The following is a 23,395-nucleotide window of genomic DNA, read 5'->3' as shown; positions in this document are numbered from 1 at the left end:
GGTCAAACCATTGATGTTGCACTCTGATTGTAGCAGGCATTCAGCTCGGAAAATTAAACACAATAAAAAATGATTTCACGTTTTTCAATGCAAGAGCAGCAAACTGCGCTGTACGTCATGTCACTGGCGCAAGGTGCGAATCGTGGCGATCGTCTGGGTGAGCGCCGGCTGGCTGTCGTCCGCTGCGTCGAGAAGAAACTGTCAAGCAGCCACGAGGTCTTTGGAGGAAATGTTTCTGGAAATTGTGGTTAGTATTGGCGGTTTAGGAAGCACAGTAAATTATACGTTGAAGCGCCAATGAAACTGGTATAGGCATGCGTATTCAAATACAGGGATATGTAAACAGGCAGAATATGGCGCTGAGATCGGCAACGCCTAAGTGTCTGGAGCAGTTGTTGGATCGGTTACTACTGCTACAATCGCACGCTAATAAGATATAAGTGGCTTTGAACGTGCTGTTATAGTAGGCGCACGAGTAATGGGACACAGCATCTCCGAAGTAGCGATGAAGTGGCGATTCTCCAGTACGACCATTTCACGAGTGTAGCGTGAATATTAGGAAACCGGTAAAACATCAAATCTCCGACACCGTTGAGGCCGGAAAGTGATTCTGCAAGAACGGGACCAACGACGATACAAGATAATCGTTCAACGTGACAGAAGTGCAACCCTTCCGCAAACTGCTGCAGATTTCAATGCTGGACGATCAAAAAGTGCCAGCGTGCCAACCATTCAACGGAATATAATCGATATGGGCTTTCGGAGCCGAAGGCCCACTCGTGTACCCTTGATGACTGTACGACATGTAGCTTTACCCCTTGCTACGGGCCGTCAGCACCAACACTGCACTATTGATGACAGGAAACATGTTACCTGGTAGAACGAGTCTCGTTTCAAATTGTATCGAGCGGGTGGACGTGTACGGGAAAGGAGACAACCTCATGAATGCAAGGATCTTCCTGTCAACAGGGGACTGTTCAAGCTGGTGGAGGCTCTGTAATGGTGTGAGGCGTGTGCAGTTGGAGTGATATGACACCCCTGATGCGTCTAGATACGACTCCGGTAGGTAACACGTACGTAAGTATCCTGTTCTATCACCCGCATCCATTCATGTCCATTGTGCATTCCGATGGACTTGGCAAGTCCAGCAGGACAATGCAGCACCTCACACGTCCAGAGTTGCTACAGAGTAACTCCAGGAACACTCTTCTGAGTTTAAGCACTTCTGGCGGCCATCAAACTCCCCAGAAATGAATATTATTGAGTATATCTGGGATGTCTTGCAACGTGTTGTTCAGAAGAGATCTCCACACCCTCGTACTCTTACGCGTTTGTGGACAGCCCTGCAGGATTCATGGTATCAATTCCCTCCAGCGCTACTTCAGACATTAGTCGAGTCCTTACCGCGTCGTCTTGGGGCACTTCTGTGTGCTCGCACGATATTAGGCAGGTGTATCAGTTTCTTTGGCTCTTCAGCGTATTTTCAGTTCCATCACACTGACACTTTAAGCAGATGAAATGCCGTTTAGAAAGTAAAGGAAGCAGTGGGGTTTAACTCTCGTCTAATTTCAATATAAGTAGATGGTCGATTTCGGTTTCTTTTTTTTCTTTACTTTTCTTTCTTTCTTTTTTCTCAGGTGGCCTGGTGGATTGGTTTGGTTTTTGCATATTCCTCCAAAAGAATGTCTTTACGTTTCTCATTTGAGTTATTGATTCTCACATCTCATTATTTTAACATCCTGTGTCTCGCCAACAAGTAGGATGAAGCCGGTTTATACCGTGACAGAATTGGAGAATTGGATGTCGCAGGTAATAACTCTGAAGTTGTTTACCGGTACACACGTAATTTAGCTTTTGTGTCTTATTGAAAAAACTGTTATTTTTTTGCCATCTGATTGCTTCTAGAAATTCGTTTGGTCCTACACAGTTCTCTGTTTTTTCGAGATTATAGAACAAGACTGTGGGTGACCTCTATAGTTTCTTCACAGCGCTTGCGATACTCAGCATTATGAAAATTAAATACGCGGTTTTGTTTGAGATGGTAAAATCATATTGAGCAGTACACAGAAATGAACAAAACCATATGAGCAGGAAATGAACCGCTGGTGTCTGTGTTTGCTGATGAGTGTTATGTCAGCTGATAAGAGTAAACAAGTAAGTTTATCTGTTTAGCAAAACTCGCTTCTATGAATTGTCATTTAAAATAATCGTATATGTTAGCATTTCGTCCCAAAATGATATCACACAGTTGTCATTAATTATTTTTATAAAATGTCGATTTTTGATCAATTATCTGCAGCTGTCAAGACTCTTAATCTTAAGTTACGGGTATTAATGTATGGGAATTGTAAACAGGAAGCGAGCTAAGTTTGCCGCTCTAATTTCGGAAACTAGAAATTCGTTTCTCTGTTACCCACACTTTGTAGTCGAGCTATTAATAAAACTAGTAACCGATGTAATATGACTCCCAAAAGTTTGTTTTTCTTTGGGTGCTATATTGATTCGGGACACCGCGTGTGAGTTATTGTATTAGTAATGTTAGTATAAAGGAAACTGTCAGCAATGTCATCACAGTTAGTTTATATTTGTGTTACATTTGCGTTAATATTTTAGCCAATACGTCTTGCGCAAGCGTTAAAACTAGTGGAGACGTCAATTATAATGGAACCTTCTCTTTTGAGAAAACAATCAGAGACCGCTATGCCAAAAAGTTGTCGCCTTCCTATCATCCTATCCGGTAATTGGAAACTGGCACGCGGCCGGTCTAGTAATGGTGTGGTTCTGAGGCCTGTAGCGATTCGTTACGGATGGATCCCTTGTGTCTTTACCGCCAACGAATAAGTGCTCTTAGCACTAGTGCAGCTGTTTAGCTGATTTCATTTTCTTAAAAGTTTGACAGGAACAACAGGAAAAATTTATCATGAATTCAGTGCAAAAACGAGGACTATATTAACACACAACATGGTTCGCATATTGACATAAAATCACATTAATACTGATAAATACGTGTTTCGTCTCATACTTCTCTAAAGCTGTCACTATTGGCTCCTTAGCGACACACCGCACGTCCATCTCCTTCGTGTGCTGTGATCAACGTGACAGAAACTTAGGATTATTGGCTACTGTCGATAGTTTTCTGCACTATCTAATTCACGGAATTTCATGTAATGTGAGCAGCAATTCTAATGTGTAAGAAATGTCTAGCTAATATATCCGAACAGCGGCATCTCAGGTCTGTTGCTGTCTCCATTCACTGAAACGGCAATGATAAGAATGTAAAAAGCGTGCACATGTCGGTAGTGAAGAGCTTAGACGCTATAGTGAAAGCAAAATTGCAGAGATCTACAATCTGTCATATAAAAAGGTATATATCATGAAGAATGTCGTTATTACTGGTTCTGATGCTGTTAGAGAACTATTTCCCATTCTCGTTTTATAACAGAAAAAATGCACCCTTTTGCTAAAGCACTTTTTCTTAAATTTCATCTTTGGTTATCTCCTAACTTCCGTCACTTGGAATACCATTTTTTGTTTCCTGCAACGCACATTAGCAACACATATGAGTTGACAGTATGTTGGTCTCCTTGCCTGTCATGCTGCGTAACGGGCAGCAAAGCTTTGCAGTTGAGCATAAACAAAAGACGAGGGTCTGTCGAATTCTGTTCCCGGCAGTAAGTGGTCACCACGTCCCCGTGTTCCATTGCATGACTCTTCCCTTGTGGTTTGAGCATCGAGAACGCCACATGAGATCACCTGGAGAGGGCTGAGAGAAAAGTAGATTATTACCTGGATGCCTCCTACGTTGTAAATGGAGCTAGATCAGACGCATTTGAAGCAGGTGTATAAACATCTGTTTGTTGATGATAACATTATATATTTCAGTTATTTAACTTTTACTGTATAGCGAACGTAGGTATAATGGGCAGTCAAATGGAAACGAGACAGATGGGAAACCAGTAAGTAAACTGTTCATAATTTCAAAAGTAGCGGGACGACGTGTAGCCAAGGTTGTTTCGACTACACTGAAAAAGTTTCTCTAGGAAGCCCTTACACATCCTCCAAACAGTCTCGATCTCTCCCCAAAGGGTCTCCATATCTTTGAAGCCATGAAGAAAAACATTCATGGGCGCGATTTGCTTTAACGAAATGCTGCACACCTGGGTACAATCATGGTTCCGTAGGCAACCGCAAACATTTTTCCATGAAGGCATTGGCCGTCTTATCTCACAGTGGGATAAATGTACTGGGTGACAATTATTGAACTGTATGAAATAAAATCGTTATAACTTCTAAACGGTTTGCGTTAGGACATTCAAACGGCACTGTTGGCCGCGGGGCATGATGGGAATTAATATGTGCATTCATGGTTTGGTTTAGCGACGAAGCCCACTTTCATTTGGATGGGTTCGTCAATAATCAAAACTGGTGCATTTGGGGGACAGATAATCCACATTTCGCGATCCAAATGTCTCTTCAACCTCAACGAGTGACTGTGTGTTATGCAGTGTCCAGTCACGGAATAATCGATGCGATATTCCTGGATGGCCCGGTGACTTCCAAACGGTACATGAAGGTTTTGGAAGATGATTTCAACCCCATTATCCAAAGTGAGCCTGATTTCGACGAGATGTGGTTCATGCAAGACGGAGCTCGACCCCATTGTAGCAGAAGAATGTTTCATGTCCTGGAGAAGCATTTTGGGGACCTCATTCTGGCTCTGCGGTACCCAGAGGCCACTGGCATAGGCCTCGGTTGGCCGCCATATTCTCCGGATCTGAATACATGTGACTCCTTTTTGTGGGGCTATATTAAAGAGAAGGTGTACAGCAATAACTCCAAAACCATTGCTCAGCTGAAAACAGCCGTTCCGGAGGTCATCGACAGCATCGATGTTCCGACACTTCAGCGTGTCATGCAGAATCTGGGCCACGTCATCGCCAATGATGGCAGGTACATCGAACATGTCATAACTTAAATCCGAATATCTGTAGTGACGTTTACATGTTGAATAAAGTGTGTGCTCGCCGTAGTTTGTAACTAATTTACCTTTTTTCATATAGTTCAATAATTGTCAGCCTTTATTAACAGTTATGGCGATTACTTTTGAAATAATGAAAATTTACTAACATTTTTCCATTTGTCTCGTTTTCATTCGACAGCCCTTATATGTCACGGCAGAAACTGCTTACGCTTCAATGTCATCTTCGTCTTTCTCACTCTTCGGTGGAACCTTGATGCTGTCACCCTTGCCGATGACAGCAATATCACATTTTAGATATCCTTTAGGCCCGCCAGCAATGTCATCGGGGTCAGTCAACAGCGCCCACTTGTGGTAGAACTGATGATCTGAAACATGTGAATTTCTTTTGTTTATCGCTGTTTCTAGTACCCGTTACAGTCAGTGGTCATGACTCATGCAAGCATCATAGGAATTAGACTTTCTTATGAAACAATACAGAAACTGTATGTCACAAGGAAACGTGCAGATGCGATTCAGGGCGTACCTTTACATCATTTTTATACAAATTTAATACTAATATATACAAATTTAAAACTAATATATCTCCTGTATGTGAAATGGGTTAGGAATTAAGAAAACAAAATGCACTTAGGAGCCAGAGATCATGCGAGAAATAAATGTGTGCAAATAGGTGCACTAACATGCAGTGAAAGTGCTCATTGTGCTCTTACAGAAAACGGAAACAAAAGGTGAGGTCTTTTTTTTTGTATATGCAGTTGCTGTCTCCAATTCTGTTTGCTCTACCTTGTAATAACAAATGTCTGTCAGGAAGCCAAGCTGACGTCTTTCTTGAAGGAGAGGTGGCAGTTACAGTACTCCAGGTACTTAATCGCAGTTTGCATCACACCAACTCCTTTTCTCACGGACATTTTGTTCAACATCCGTTTTCTCTCCATACAGTAAAAATGTAATCGCGTGAACTGAGGATACTAGACTCAACAGAAAACTAAAATGCATATGTTCCTCAACTCTGTTACTATGCATCTTCCGTCAATGACACCTAGAAACTGCCACTTAATTAGTCTGTTTTTCTGCTTCGTCTGAATACTGGATCCGGCGGTGTAAGTTTTACAAATAATAATTGCTCTAATAAATTTCCTTCTGACACCGAGACGCCTATAATCCTGAAACAGCAAGAACTTTCGACGAGATACTCTCTAACCGTTGCCAAGTAATAATTGCTTACTGCACGTACCTGCACAGCTGACGCATTATCGCGAGTTTATTGGCATTCAGAGCATTGCCATACACGAGTAAAGTGCTATGAATGCTTACCTCGCGACAGCTGGGTCTTGCTTGCGTCATTATCGCTTACAGCCGTTTTCTGATATTTAAAATTTTTGCACGTGATACTGTCCCAAAAGACGCTTGAATGTCTGGCGACAGAGGTACGATCAAAAACGACCGATGATGTTTTCTGGGGCGTGTTCTACTATGGCTTATTTCTAGGCGTACCTTGTTCGTTTCAGTATTCTGTAGCTATGCGCTCTGTTTATCCGTCGGAACCAACCACGCAGTCGCACGAAATTTTGTATACGTTTTTAGGTCATAGCATCCTTTAATGGCCTCTGGAGATAACAGGACATTTGAACGAAGACTCAGAGATAGTTTTGATATTTTGTCTGTTGAGAAAGGCTTATCTATGCAATCACTGGCCCACAGAACGATAGGAACGCTTAACCGCGGCCCTCGTCAGTGTTAGTCTTGCTGGTGCTGTCCTAAATTACGAGAGAAGCCAGCAGATCATTGTAACTATATTCTTTGAATACTTTCCCTAGGCCAGTAAGTACTTAGATTCTCGGTTCTTGAAATGGTTACAGCTTCTTGTGCTATGGACCTCTGAGTATTGCTTGTCTGTTGCGAATGGTGGTGAAAGCATGGACATAAAGATCTCCATGTGTAGGTTTCTTACATACGCTGAGGTTAATACACTCATTGTGTTTACGACGAACTTGGATGTCCATGAAGGGCTACGTGCAGGCAGATTATTATGAAGTTCCTCCCAGAACAACTTTCAGCTGTGGGAACAACATTAAGCAACTGGCGAGAGCAAGAGGTTACTGTCTTTTGACGTACATTAGCACCAACGTATTGTAGGGAACGTGAAAATTAATTACCTAAAAGCCTAAAAACTCATTCTGCCAGTAATACATCTTACAAACTGTATGATAGATTTCGGTTCAACATGAAAAAAAAGAAAATTTGACAGTAACTATTGGATGTTTTTGTCAGCACAATAAATACTCTCTTGTCACCCGTGTACCATCGAACTACACTGCTGGGCATCAAAATTACTGAGCACTGACGGCATGCAATGCACGGGAAATTTTCATGAATCGTACTACATGCTTGGATATGCGAATGATTAGCACTTCAGCACAACCGCATAAAGAGTAACACCATGTACATTCTGTACATAATGAACCGTTACACAGTGGGTTTTTCATTGATAAATTGCATTTGAATGTTGTTTGTTTATGAAAAGATCGTGTTGTGCCTCGTGTAATAAGGAGAAAAGTTCATCAGCACGTGTCGAAATTATACAACAGTAGAATTGTAGCCTCTCAAGATAGTTATTGTTCCACCATATTACTGCGTTCGTTTGTCGGGATCCCACAAGTGTCATGGAAATATGAAATCGATGGGTTCAGGAGGACCGTACTAACACCATCCAGGATATCTCAATGCCCCCATTCGAACAAGCGCCCGAGAGGGCGGACTTATTGTTCGCTTGGCAATGCAGAATCGTACAGCCACGTCACATAACTTGAGTCAGGAAATGGGCTTGTTTACAGCCAAGACAAGTGTCCGCACCGAGAGTGCAGGAATATGTGGGGGATCACGGACTGTCAGTGCGGCTAACATTGTTGCGGTTTCCCTTCATCAGCAGAGAAAGGCGCGCCAACAGTGGTGAGCCCAAAATAACACCGGGAGCAGGAGTAAATAGCATGTCGTCTCTTCAGACGAATCTCAGTTCTATGCACAGTATCACCATACACGAATCCGTGTGCGGAGCCTCCGTGGACAACAGACAGACGTTGGTGGACTGCATTCGTCATTGTCACAGACGCCCAGCACCTCACATGATGCTATGGGATACCAGTGGGTACAAAAGATGATTATCGCTGCTTCGCATTGTCGATAATTTGTGAGGTGTTAACAGTTGTGGCTGAGCTCTGTCTTATAGGTCTCCGTGACGTTAACTTTCAACAAGATAAAGCAAGACCGCATGTTACCCGTACTTTGCTATCCTAGCTCGATTCAGAGGTTCTTAGATTGTTGTCCCGGCCAGGATTTTCTCCGTATCTCCGACTCGTTGAAAACAATTGATCACGGGCTGCCGAGAGACGCGCGCGCCACCTCTCGCCGGCTGTGGCAACACTGAATGATGTACCCGTACCCGTCATACAAACTCAGTTCCACTCGATACTCAACCGGGTCAGAGCTATTGCTGCTGCCAGTAGTGGAAGACCTACATGCAAAATCTTGGGCCCAGTATATCCGTAAATCATTTATAAATGCATTCTTTCTATCGCACTGTATACACACAAGAATTAAAATTTCGTTATTTGCTATCCTTTCTGGTGCTAAAGTTTTTATAGTCATCAGTGCACTTACTCGTGTCACAACCATTGGCTATGGTTACGTCCTGGGTTATACGAAATGCCTAATATTTAGTAAAACGTCAAATACAAAAAAAACTAAACTCTAAACTCCTCCCGAACAGGCCGTGAAGACTCAAAGGTACCGACCAGCCGCCGTGTCATCCTCATCCCATAGGCGGATCTGGATGCGGATTGGAGGGGCAACTGGTCAGCACACCGCTCTCCCGGCCTTATTGCAGTTTCCGAGACCAGAGCCGCTACTTCTCAATCAAGTAGCTCCTCAGTTTGCCTCACAAGAGCTGAGTGCACCCCGCTTGCCAACAGCGCTCGGCAAACTGGATGGTCACCCATCCAAGTGCTAGCCCAGCTCGACAGCGCTTATTTTCGGTGATCTGGCGGGAACCGGTGTTACCACTGCAGCAAGGCCGTTGGCAAACGTAAAGTATAGATTTTGCTGTTGGTATTGGAAATCATGGCACACAACATTGTTTTGTAACAAATGACCAGACTGACCGTACTAAAGGCAGAAGCACGACGTAGAAGTAATTAGATACACTCAATGCGAGGTTTGACCCAGCTTTGTGATAGGAGAGAAGGCTTTCTTTTTGGGAAGCTGCCATCTCAGTACCAATTCCGTTACCCACTTCGTGAAAGATTTCGTTTACCATGCATTGGTGGCGTGCAACTTCCGACCGTATTCTGCCGCTGTCACTCGAATCATTGTAAACGCCAACAAACGTGATTAAGTTAGTTTGCCAATGTGTCGAAAGTGTCACAAGGGCAAGGCCAGAATACCTAAAATGCCGGGATAGTTCCTTTGAAAGAGCACGGCCGATTTTCTTCCCCATCCTTCCCCAATCCGATGGGACCGATTACCTCGCTGTCGGACCCCTGCCTCAAACCGACCAACCAACCAGAATACCAAAGATATGCCTTACATCGATATGATGTCTGTTCTTTCTGACATATCCATATAAGCAAATAAATCTGGCAATACCGGCCATGACCTTCCTCTTCTGTGTGGATGCACACATATTACCCGAACTCTTACGGGACTTGGTAAGAATGTCTTCCACGAGTAATCAGTGTGTTGGGTAGGGACACTACGAATGTAATGTGTGGACATACCAGGTGAGAATGTGGATCTAGCGGTAGGTGTGCGCGAGACAGTCCCTGCAGTCGCACTGTCCTCTGTGCTCTCGGTGGCTCTGATGGATAGAGCGTCTGCCATGTAAGCAGGAGATCCCGTGTTCGAGTCACGGTCAGGGCACACGTTTTCACCTGTCCCCGTTGACATATATCAACGCCGTCAGCAGCTGAAGGTATTAATATATAATTCTAAAGATATTGTTGTTCTGTCTGCTGAAGCCATGTAAAGGGGGAACAGTGGTAAATCATATGAGTGTACAACAAACCATATGCGACTGAGATTGCTCCCTCGTTGGCTGAAACATTTCTGGGAAGAAAGTTGACGACGAAAGAATTAAACAACAAATTTTTGTAATTGCGTAGGCTTCCGCGGCCAGAGTCGACATAGAAGTTTTCTGGGCGTCATATTGTATAAAACTACTGCTGGTGAAAACCAACGTTTCGGCCACGGTTGCAGCGGTCCTCTTCTGGGTCTGCAACCGTGGTTTTCTCCAGCAGTAGTTTTATACAATGTGACGCGGTACCATACCCAGAAAACTTCTATGTCAACACATTTTTGACTTCTAGTTTTTCCTGTAGACGTAATTTACGTGGGATAGCCCATATCGGTAATTTATTTCATACTATCTAAACTTAACGTTCCGCAACTGAGAGTGACAGAAAGGCTACATGTTTCTTCCGTGTACCGCACATCAGTAGTTGTCAAATACGTCTGATCTGCCTGCAAAAGTGATAAATATGAATGTAATTATATCACACGGTGAAAAACATGTGTTAACATTCTCGAATTTTTTAGATTTTCATCTTCTAAGGCCCTATTAAGAGCTCGTCTTGTTTTACCTATCACGTCACCATTATTTTTTCGCTGCGTTTAGATCTTTAAAGTCAGTTTTTCTCCTGTCTATGTGAAATTTAATTTTCTAAAATTAATCAAAAATGAGAAAGAGTTCTTAAATATTAAGTGTCTATCGGAAATATGAAAATGAACACTTGTTTGAGAAACTTTGAATCAATTTAGCTTATTATGACTTCATATCTTTTGCTTATGTCTGATTAAATAAATATATACATCAGACAATACCAGTACACAGTAGGTGAGCATATGATATACACAAAATAAATTTTACTGTGCATGCAGTTTACAGACGTTTTTCGGCGACTGTTCACAAATGACTGAGAGTGATTTGTTTGATGCGGTTGTTTATCTGTACATACAGTTATCAAAATTTATCGAAAATAATATTCCAAATGACTAGGCTTTCTAAGTGTTATGTAGTGTCTGTGTGTGTGTGTGTGTGTGTGTGTGTGTGTGAGTTCAATACCAATGCACAGATACAATAAGAAAATTATCACTTTCACCTATACTGCCCCTTAAATTGTATTTGGCAATTTTGAGATTCGCAGGACTTAGTGTCCCGTTTTTTCCTCTTGATTTTGGTAGCAGATCTGTTACTGATCATTTTCCCGTTTGTATACACTATTAAATTAATTCGTGTAAGATCATTGCACCTCTAACGGCAGTCGTATATAACTTAAAACTGTGATAGAGTAAATTGTGCAGCGCGCTGACGAATGGTATCCACCAACTTGTTAGCAGGCGGTGATCCGAAGTGACGTAGAATTGTAGGATTCGAAACAAGAAGGACGACATTGCAACTTGGCTCGATAACCTTCCTTCGTGAATAAGAGGAAGGTAGTGGAAAATGCTTTGTGCCATTAGATAAGAGACTGAACGTGAATAGCTTCGGACATTTCAGACCGAAATAGTGTACTTGAGGATCAAAAACGAAATTTTTTATTTTGGTCATCAGACTTCTGACTAGTTTGATGCCCCGAATTCCACTCTTGTGCCAGCTTCTTCATTGCAGAGTAGTATTTGCACGCTACATCCTCAGTTATTTATTGAGTGTATTCCAATCTTAGTCTCCGCCTACTCCAATCTCAAGTCTTCCTCTAGTGTTCCCTCTAGCACTATGAAACTCATTCCCTCATGTCCTAACACAAGCCTTATCATCATAACCCTTATCAATCTACCTAATTTTCAACATTCTTCTGTAGCACAACAGTCCATGTTTCACTACCATACGATGCTGTGCTCCGAAGTTACATTTTCAGAAATTCATTCTTCGTGTTAAAGCTGATGTTTGATGTTAGTACACTTCTTTTGGCCACGAATGCGCCCTTTGCCTGTGCTAGTCTTCTTTTTATGGGTTCCCTACTTTTTCCGTCTCTTGTTATTTTCTTTCCAAGGTAGCAGTATTTCTTCGGTTTGTAAATTTTGATGTTACGCTTATCGCTAATCTCATTTCAAATGGTTCTGAGCACTATGGGACTTAACTTCTGTGGTCATCAGTCCCCTATAACTTAGAACTACTTGAACCTAACTAACCTAAGGACATCACACACATCCATGCCCGAGGCAGGATTCGAACCTGCGACCGTAACGGTTGCGCGGTTCCAGACTGTAGCGCTTAGAACCGCTCTGCCACCCCGGCCGGCGCTAATCTCATTTCCGCTACTCCTTACCGCTTTCGTCTTTCATCAGTTTACCATCAGTTTTTATTCTGTACTCGTTATCTTCTTCACTTCCACTTAGGATAACTATATCATCAGCGAATCTTGTCTCTTATATATCCCACACTAAATCTGATCCCATTCCCGAATCTTTCTTTTATTTCTGTCATGGCTTCTTCGTAACTTAAGCGAATAGGGTGAAAGACTAGATCCCGGTGGTACATACGTTTAAATCCGAAAACTGTTTTTGGTCTTCTAGTCGTATTGTTCCCTCTTGGTTCTTATACAATTTGTGTATTGCCTGGCTTTACCTAGAGCTTCTCCAGTTTTTCCCAGAATATTGAATATAACCATTATTTTACATTGTCGAACGCTCTTACCAGGTTGAAAAATTCTATGAGCGAACCTTTCTTAAGGTTTTCTTCCATTAACAATCACAATTCCAGAACTGCCTGTCTTGTGCCTTACCTTTCTGAAAGTCAAACTGATCGTCATCTAATAGATACTCGATTTTGTTTTCCAGTTTTGTGTATAGTGTTCCTGAAAGCAGTTTGTTTGCATGATCTGTCAAGGTGATTATTTGTTGTTTATCTGTTGTTGTTGTTCCTGAAATTGTGTGGATGATATTTGTTTGAAAGTCCGATGGTATGTCTCCAACCTCACTAATTCTACATTCCATCTTCAATAGTCGTTTATTTGCCACTTCCCCTATTGATTTTAAATATTTCGAAGGCATCTTATCTGACATTTGAGAACTGGAAGAATAAAACATGACATGTTCGTTGAAATATGTTACGGCTATCACTTGCGAAGTGCTATTGCTAATACGGCCCGTAGTCTCTTACAAGGCCAGGAGACGAGTGCGACAGGAAATTAGTGACGTGTGTATGTATAGTATTCCAAATGTTACAGAAGAGGGATGTCCAAAGGGTCAGCGAACGTTTGGATTGCATCGGCTAGCAATAGCAGCCAGCCATTTCCACAGATGACACCTGAAACGTCGAGACTCATTCTACAACTACGATAAAAGTAGTTCTCATAGAACACGTCTAGCTGCTGACAAGAACTACGAACTTTCATTGTTATCTGGTAAACGAAGTATCCACCGGAAGCATTTGGTGGAAATACCGACTGCTTCACGTTAGACTGCGAGGTTTTTGTGAGTCTTGAATCGTTTCTGGGGCGATTAAATTTGTTCTTATGAGTGGACAGTTTAATTTAGCTATTAAATATGTACCCCAACGTGTTAGTTTGTTAGAATAATGTTTCCCCAGAATAAACGTTATTACACATCCAGAATGAGATTTTCACTCTGCAGCGGAGTGTGCGCTGATATGAAACTTCCTAGCAGATTAAAGCTGTGTGCCAGACCGAGACTCGAACTCTGGACCTTTGCCTTTCGCGGGCAAGTGCCCTACCATCTGAGCTACCCAAGCAAGACTCACGCCCCGTCCTCACAGCTTTACTTCCGCCAGTACCTCGTCTCCTACTTTCCAAACTTCACAGAAGCTCTCCTGCGAACCTTGCAGAACTAGCACCCCCGGAAGAAAGGATATTGCGGAGACATGGCTTAGCCGCAGCCTGGGGGATGTTTCGAGAGCTTCTGTGAAGTTTGGAAAGTAGGAGACGAGATAATGGCGGAAGCAAGGCTGCGGAGATGGGCCGTGAGTCGTGCATGGGTAGGTCAGATGGTGGAACACTTGCCCGCAAAAGGCAAAGGTCCCGAGTTCGAGTCTCGGTCCGGCACACAGTTTTAATCTGCCAGGAAGTTTCGTTATTACACATGTCTCCGTTTTTTATTTCAGTTCTACGTAAATTATGTGCGTAATAATTATTTGCGTTTCGTAATTTACTCCTATTTCAGTTGTTCTTTTTCTTATAACTTCCCATGTTTTCCGCTGTTAAACGTGAAATTTTTGCTACTATCCATGCAAATCGTAATTTTTGCCGGTTGCATTCGCAGATGGACCAGGGAATAGGTATCCGTATGCACGGTCTCGTGTGTGCCTAAATTTACTTCTGAAATGTTTTTTGGGGCGGCGAATGTGTGTGTTTCCAATGAGCAGACTGGCGCTATGTTTCAGGGTTCAGAAACGGCGTCTGTGTCTTATTCATTGTCACAGCCGTCGAAAAGAAAGCTCCATTTGTGCCTTCGTCATGGGTCAATTGCATCTGGAAAATTGTCAGACGAGCAACTTGAGGCCGCCTGACAGCGTTTGTAGCACTCACCAAGAGGACATTTTCACATTTTCAGGTCACCGTACATGACTGCGTGCCCAGATACCACAAAAATGTCAACTACGGGAGCGATATCTTTCACACTCAATCGGCGATCTTCCAAAACAACTGTCTCTACTCACGTCACCGTGTTACCAGACGGGCTGGTGCTAGTCCCAAATTGTTTTGGTCACGCGACGTTCGACTATCTTTGAACTGTCACAACCCCGAATGCACATTCTTCCTTCTTCTCTTTCATGACATAACCAACACGTCTCACTCAGCTGGTGATGAATTTCAGTGTGTGTCATCAAGCAAGTGGCGAAAACGAGTGATTGTATACCGTTCTTGTAATGAAAAAGCCGCTATTTCTATTACCATAATCATTTCTCACTCTCATTGCAGCTGCTCGAGTTCGGTGTACCACATAATGCTGCCAGCTATGCCACGCATACACACAATGCTCACATATTTTAAGTCAGATCGCATTTTCCTGTCTACTTCCAGTCCTAAAAAGAAAATCGGAGACCTTAGGACTGGAACACAGCTCTTATTACCTCAACACAAAAGAAGCGAGGCTGCTTGCGTAACTCAGGAATTGTTTGTCGTGATGTTCTAAACTGATTTTGAGAAAAATTTGTGCAATCATACGTCATGATAAGTAGCTTCTTAACAATGCGAGTCGTTTCGCTTACAGAGTCTCTCTCTACCGTATGTAGTGAATGTCCGCCATTCTCAACATTTCCTCATGAGTGCATCACTTTGTCTGGGATTAAATTTGGTGTCCCTTTCGACTTGTTCAGTGGAGTACCCACTGTTCCCCGGAAAGCATTCAAAGTGTTCCATAAATATTGTTATAGTAGGTACACCAAATAGCTGCTTATAGTAAGTAGCCCTTATTTACGACAGACTGTTTCGGCTTGGTTGACATTTTCAAGTACCTGCAGTTACAATATTGGTGAGAACAGGTATGGATTCAATTGTCATTGCCGCGCGGGATTAGCCGAGCGGTCTGTGCGGCTGATCCTGGCGGAGGTTCGACTCCTCCCTCAGGCATGGGTGTGTGTGTTTGTCCTTAGGATAATTTAGGTTAAGTAGTGTGTAGGCTTAGGGACTGATGACCTTAGCAGTTAAGTCCCATAAGATTTCACACATTTGAACATACACATTGTCATTCATATGAAAGTATCTGTCTTGTACTCACATCTAGATTGATTGGACGTCCATATTGCGTCGTTAGTGGACCGTTTTGTAACTGTGGCTGCATTTATAAGATCGTAAATGGCTTCTAGATGTTGAAATTAAATGTTAAGTACGGCGTGACAGCAGTTTGACAGTTCCACTCTTATGACGCTGTATGTTTACAAGGTTGTGCTGATGAACAACGATCTTATTCGATTAACTAAAAATTATTACGATTATCTTTGGTTGTTGCGTATGTTACTTCCAATTTATCCATTGTTTTGTGCTAAAAGTTCAATAACGTTTTTAAGATAGTACTTGTGTCTAAATTTCGTATGTTCGTTTTTTTTGGGTATTTTCTCGTGTAGATATAAATTTCTAATTCCTCAAGAACGTTCATTGCAAAACCTTTCGGTATTCTGTGCAGAATCTGTAGTGTATTTTCGATTGTATCAGCAGTGTGATTTTGATTTTTCAAATGTAGAAAGAAGCTCGACTGATTATATTCGCTCTTTCTAGTGTGTTCTTTATATCCTACGTTGAAATTTCTTCATGTTTGGCCAATGTAAGAGCTATTACAGCTGCCACATGTGATTTTATATATGCTTGGGTTATCTTATTTCGATGTTCTAATGATGGCAGAACGTAATTTAACTGATAGGTTATTATTGGTCCGAAACTTAGTTGAATATTTACGGCTTTAAAACGTGCATTAATTCTGTTGGAGATTCTGCCAACGTAGACTGTTGGTACGTTTCTTATTTTCTGTGTCGGTTACGTTTCCCAAGTTAGGCGTATCTCGTTATGTATTGTGTTGTGCTTTGGTATTTTACATTTCTAATACAATTTTGTGATTATGTTGGGGTCAAAATCATTTGTATAGGTTATATAACAAAGTGTGTTAAGTTCTTTTTGAATTGCTGGTTTTTATAATGGGAGGTTACTTAATCTACTAATCATTGAACGGAAAAATGCTAGTTTATGAGACACTGGGTAACAGGAATTGGCATTTATAATATTGTCAGAAGTGGTGTTCTTTCTATAGATATCAAATGTATGACGATTATTATTTTTGCCAATTCTGAGATCTAGAAAGTTAATTGTGTTGTCTTTCTGTTTCCATTGTGAATTTAATTTTAGGGTGCAGTTGGTTGAATTTTTGGTGGATGTTTTCGATATCTGCGTGGCTGTCATCTAACAACATGAGGTTATCATCTACATACCTAAAATAGTATAGAATTTGGCTGAGAGTAGGCCAATCTGAGTTAAGGAACTGTTCCTTAAATAGTCCCAGGTACTGGCGCATCGCATTCTCTGAGGCGGAATTTGGGGATCATGCCAGCATTTACCTAAACGAGCGTGGGAAACCGCCTAAAAACCACACTCAGGCTACTTGGGTACCACGTAATACTCTCTAAGCCGGCACGCAGATTCGATCCGGGTTCACTCACTTCCCCATATCGCAGTCAATCGGGCTGCGCGTTGCGCTATACGAGCAGACAAACGTTGCAGTCCATTGTAGATTGGAATGTCAACTTTGCTCGTGATGAGCACGCCCAGGAAAGGTAGCTGCTATTCGTATTCTGATATTATTGTGAACGGAGCCAATATGCTACAGACAGTCTATTAGTGGCACTGTCGAGAATAAAGAAATGTTATCAAAACTGATTAGGTTTTCATGTGCGATAGCGATCAGTTTTCCTCGTTATCTGTGAATTTTCCCGTTTCATCGTGTCTCTCGCATAGGCAGCCATAATAGGTGGCCATATGGTTTTTGTTGTATATCCAGCGGCGAACCGGGAGCGCTTGCCAGTGGTACTGGAACTAGAGTCACCCAAAAAAGTTTACGGTCAGTAGCGCGTAAATATCCAGATCATGCAATACTAGTTGGAGACGACTTTAACCTACCTGGTATAGACTGGGATGTCTATGGGTTCATTGCGGGGGTTAAGACAGTCATGCGACATATTCTTGAATACGTTTTTTGAAAACTGTCTTGAGCAGCTAGTTCGGCAGCCTACACACATTGGAAATATCTTGAACCTTGTAGCTACAAATAGACCGGACGTTATCAGCAATGTCAGTATAGAAACGGGGATTAGCGATCATGATGTCATTATAGCAACTATGGTTACGAAAGTTAATAAATCAGTCAATAAGAGTGTTTCTGCTAGATACAGCAGATAATCAGTTGTTAGCATCTCACTTAGTCAGTGGATTGACATCACTTACTTCCAGTAACACGGACGTAGAGGAATTATTGGCAGAGTTTAAGCAGATTGTAAATCGTGGTCTGGAGAGTTAAGTGCATAGTAAGTGGATAAAGGATGGGAAAGATCCATCATGGTTTAATAGCTGAATTTGGAAGATGCTGAGAAAGTAGAGACTGACGCACTCTCGAGTCAAAAGGAAACGCAAAAATGACGACAAGCGGAGATTAGAAGAGATTCGCGCATCTGTGAAAAGATGTATGTGCGATGCATACAACAACTGCCACCGTCACACCTTAGCAAAATATCTGGCAGAGAACCTGAAAAAATTTCGGTCCTATGTAAAAGTGCTAAGATGATCTAATGGTTCCATTCAGTCCCTTGTTGACCAGACCCTTCTGGCAGTTGAAGGTAGCAAAACGAAAGCCGAAGTTTTAAATTTCGTTAAAATGGTCCTTCACACAGGACTAACGTGCACACGTACCGTCATTTGAGCATCAGATAGACTCCCGAATGGACGACATAGTAATGAGAATCCCTGGCGTAGGGAAACAACTGAAAGATTTGAAAGCAAATAAATCGTGAGGTCCGGATGGAATCCGAATTCGATTTTACAAAGAGTACCTTACACATTGGCCCCTTTAGCTAGCCTGCATTTATCATGAATCTCTCTCTCTGTTCAAAGTCCCAAGTGACTGGAAAAAAGCGCAGTTGATTCCAATGTATAAGAAGGATAAAAAAACAAACCCGCAAAATTACAGCCAATACCCTTAACTTCGGTTTGCTGCAGAATCCTTGAACATATTCTCAGCTCAAATATAATAAACTTTCTTGAGACTGAGAAGCTTATGTCCACAAATCAGCGCTGTTTTAGAAAGCATCTCTCGTGCGAAACTCAGTTTGCCCGTTTCTCAGGTGATATTCTGCGAAATATGGCTGAAAGACTCCATATTTCTAGAATTCCGGAAAGCATTTGAGACGGTGCCCCATTGCAGGCTGTCAACGAAGATACGAGCATACAGAATAAGTTCACAGATATGTGAGTGGCTCGAAGGCTTCTTAAGTAGTAGATCCCAATATGTTGTACTCGATGACGAGTATTCATCAGAGACGAGGATACCGTCAGGAGTGCCCCAGGGAAGTGGGATAGGACCGTTGTTGTTCTCTATATACATAAATGATGGCGGACAGGGTGGGCGGCAATCTGCGGTTGTTTGATGATAATGCTGTGGTGTACGGTGCCGTGTCGAAGTTGAGTGACTGCAGGAAGATACATAACGACGTAAACAAAATTTCTAGATAGTACGACAAATGACAGGTAGCTCTAAATGTGGGAAAATGTAAGTTAATGCGGATGAGTAGGAAGACGAACATGTAATGTTCGTCTACAGTTCTACAGTATTACTAGCGTCGTTAACGAAGAGTCAAGTCGTTTAAATATCTGAGCGTAACGTCGCAAAGCCATATGAAATGGAACAAGCATGTGAGAACTGTGGTAGGGAAGGTTTATCGGAAGAATTTTAGAAAAGCGTGGTTCATCTGTAAAGCAGGTCACATATAGGACACTATTGTGATCTATTCTTGGATAATTTTCGAGTGTTTGGCAACTGCACCAGATCTGACTGAAGGAAGACATCGAAGCAATTCAGAGGCGGGCTGCTACACTTGTTACCAGTGGGTTTGAACAAGGTGCAAATGTTACGGAGATGCTTCAAGGACTCAAATTGGAATGCCTGGAGGGAAGATGACGTTCTTTAGAGGAGTAATATTGAGAAAATTTAGAGAACCATCATTTGGAGCCCACTGCCGATAAAGTACATTTCGCATAAGGACCACGAAGATGAGATACAAGAAATTAGGGCTCATATGGAGGCATAGATAGCGGTTTCCCTCGCTCTTCTTGCGAGTGAAGAGGAAAGGAAACGACTAGTAGTGGTACAGGGTACCCTCCACCACGCACCGGAATGTGGCTTGCGGATAGTCTACGTAGGTGTAGATGCAGATGTAATGCAATGTCATAATTGTGGGCTTGTGGTCTCTTATATAAGGGAGATGGCAGAATATTTGTGTTACGCATGTTCTTTGTGTCCCACAGAGGCAAGACTCCTTGTTCAGCTCATTTCTGTTTTGTATTATCTAGCTTGATAGACCTGCGTTAAGTTGACCGCTCCTTCTCGAATGCAAAAGCTTGCTTATCTTCTGCTCACGCTTTTCGGCATTCATGATTACGGTTCCTTTCTTTAGCAGCTTATATAATCTTGTCGATGTTAATGGTCTGTTGCATATGTACAATACATTAAAATAACATGCTGGATGTTTCGTGTCCAATTTCAGAAGGAGGAGTGAGGATCGTCGCTTCAGGGTTGGGGTTAATGCCATCGGAAGTAGAATTCTGTGGCCATTGTGACCAAGTTCGCTCTTTTTCAAACGTTGGCAGAGTCCTCGGGATGTTCAATTTCTTAGGTCGACAACAGGTAGCACTTCGTCGATTTTTTTTTTCTGTAACCTCCAAACTCCTTTTTTCACAAAGTATTGTGTAATAGATAGTTTCGTCTATGGCTCTGGGTGAACCCATTCGCCGTCACTGAGGATTTATTAATCGTTCCAAAACTGTGTCTGAACACATCACACTCAATTCTTTTCCAAGTAGAGAGCTGTCTAAAACAGTAGCGAAGTTGAAACTTTCTGGAAGATTAAAACTGTGTACTTGATCGAGACTAGAACTCGGGACCTTTGCCTTGCGCTCGTAAGGGCTCTATCAACTAAGCTCTCAAAACACGACGCAGAACTTCTCCTCACAGCTTTGCTTCTGCCAGTATATCGTCTACTACCTTCCAAACTTCTCAGATGTTCTCCGGAAAAACTTGCTGGACTAGCATTACTGGAAGAAAGGATATTGCGGAGATATGGCTTAGCCACAACCTGGGGGGTGATGTTTCCAGAATATTCACTCTGCAGCGGAGTGTGCGCTGATATGAAACATCCTGCCTGATTAGAACTGTGTGCCGGACCGAGACTCCAACTTCGAACCTTTGCCTCCAAGACGGCAGACATTTGCCATAGTGCCTATTTCTAGCACATTAACATTTATTTTACATAAGATGTTTGGTGCAGTCTTACATCAGCAGTAATGAAATATGTACAGAGTTTCATTTAGGCTGAATATTTCATTTAAAGCGATTGTCCGATAAGAAAATACTAATCATTTACTAAATATGCTTATATGTGGTTGTTGTAAATCAATATACTTGATGACAGCTATCCAGGTAGCAAAAACTATTTACAATACGCAGGGAGTAAGCAACTTTACTACTGGTTATTCTAGTAGTCTAACTGCATGCCATCACTACATTGTGACTGGCAATATGGATCAATTATATTCCCTGCTTTCAAAGCTAAATGTTTCATCTCAGAAATGCACAGGTAGTTCGAAACTTTTATAACCAAATGTTGAACCATAATATCATGTATTTCATTTCTCTTTCAGGGTATTTGACACAATATTCTATCAGTTTTATGAACAATTTTTAATTATGAAATTGAAACTACGATGGCGACTTAAAGTACACGAGAAAATTTTTGTGGGATTTTAGCTAATTTGGATTAATGGGTTATTTTTACAGCAAAGTCAATAAAGCAAAGGGATTTTAACGAAAAATCATTAAAAGACACTAAATTGAAGTTCGTGCTCAGTCATGTCATTCGTTTCCTATGTTCATTGTGCAAAAAATGTGTCAAGCTAGTGCCAAGCAGTGGAAAAAAAATCATGATCTTCGGCTTCTTAAACTTCATAAAAATAATGACTGATATTTTTTGATTGTGTAGTTTTCATAATTAACGTTATTTGAAGCAAATACTGAACCAACTGCTGTTTATGCTGTGTGTAAACATTTTAATATACTCAAAAGGCTTTGGTTTACTGTAATGAAGTTTGTGGTCAGTCACGTCACTCGTTTCCTACGCTCATGGTGCAAAAAATATGTCAAGCAGTAGAAAAAAATTGTGAACTTAGACTTCTTAAACATTGTAAAAAATGTCTTACGTTTTTTGATTGTGTAGCTTTCATAATTAACGTTATTTGAAGTAAATACTGAACTAACAGCTGTTTACGCTGCGTGTAAACATTTTATTACAGTTGTTGTAAGTCTTTGGTTTAATGAGTTTGACAGCAGCAAGTTTTATTTCTTGGTGGATTTACTTCAGTGGAGGCGGTAGGCTTGAATTCCGTTTCAACTTTTACATAACACGAAGAAATTTTAAAATGAATCTGGGGAGTTAATTTTGATTAGTCTCCGTTTTTTCAAAAAATATTTCTGGAAGCAGAGAATACAAATTGTTCCTTTCTTGTTATGCACATGGCGAAGATGTAGCAATGCACAGCAGCATGCCTACCTGGCTGTGCCCATACGGTCGCCACATCTAACTTAAAGCTTCCCAACATTTTGTTGGATCTGAGAATGTTCCTTGATTGTAGAACCTGTGATAGTTAGAAAATTATACCTTAAAATGTGGGAGGAAAAGAATAAAAAACAAAATAGTAAAAAGTTCGAAAATAAAAATGAAAGTGCACAATTCCTGAATAAAAAAGAGTAATTTCAAATGTGACAACAGAGAATTCTGACTGTGGGATAAGTCTAAAGTAACATTCCAGTGACGTATCAGTAAGTATAGATAATGCCAGGTTATTTAAGTTCATAAATTGTGAATCAGTTGCTGCAGTTATTATTAAGTTGTGTGACAGAAGATAAAACTGGTTTTCCCACATTCATTTCGTCTCTGTTGTCACATTTTCAATATATTGGCTTCTTGGTATACCAGGTGCATCATAGACTGTCTTCACATCAATCTTGAAAGCACCCACAACTGTTCCTGAGCACAATAATTTTCTAGAATGCAATACCTAAAAAAGAAACATAAAACATATGTGAATGCACATATAACATGATGTTATGCATATTTTAAAATTAATTTTTGCTGTGACTTTACTAGCTCCGTTAATGCTCCAAAGATGCTCTGAAATACACGATATTTAGATGAGCACTGTTCTCTACAAGCACTGCAAACTACTTTCTTTTTGTATGTAGTAGTAGAAAATATATATTTTGCGATGAATACTACATTAAGGTGATGTGTGACTTTGAAAAATTTTCATCGTTATCACTCGTAGAATGAATTCATTAGTAGATACATAATTTCAAGTCTCTTTTTCCCTTTAGCAGTATAAAAAACGCTTATGCATAGAAATATAGTTTCTGTAAATTTCGATTTCACGTAAGAGAGTTATCTTAATTACTGCTGGCCTCGAACTACATCTGAACATCGAATGTAACAGAAGTTAATTTAGTAAACAGTTTTCTCTGAGGATTGAAACAATAAGGATGCTAAGTTTCCAAAAGTTCATTTTCCAACCACAGGCGTGTGTAATCGGAAGTTAACATCAGTTGAGGCCTGAGATAACAGTTTAACTTTTTAAAAGTTCAGATAAGAACTAAGGATAT

General features: G+C 41.3%; 1 protein-coding gene across 1 annotated transcript in view; it reads right to left on the bottom strand.

The window, feature by feature from the left end:
- The window catches only part of LOC126419675 (otoferlin-like), a 468,560-nt gene that overhangs the window by 254,818 nt on the left and 190,347 nt on the right, over positions 1–23,395 (bottom strand). Inside the window, exons 8-9 of the mRNA XM_050086891.1 lie at positions 22,290–22,374; positions 5,190–5,346 (exon numbers count right to left, since the gene is read on the bottom strand). Coding sequence (XP_049942848.1) covers positions 5,190–5,346; positions 22,290–22,374 — 242 coding nt within the window. The remainder of the gene's footprint in view (positions 1–5,189; positions 5,347–22,289; positions 22,375–23,395) is intronic.

This window comes from Schistocerca serialis, chromosome 1 (assembly GCF_023864345.2).
Source record: "Schistocerca serialis cubense isolate TAMUIC-IGC-003099 chromosome 1, iqSchSeri2.2, whole genome shotgun sequence".
Classification (NCBI taxonomy): domain Eukaryota; kingdom Metazoa; phylum Arthropoda; class Insecta; order Orthoptera; family Acrididae; genus Schistocerca; species Schistocerca serialis.
Note: the sequence above shows the minus strand (reverse complement) of the source record. Positions and strands in the feature narration are given on the sequence as shown.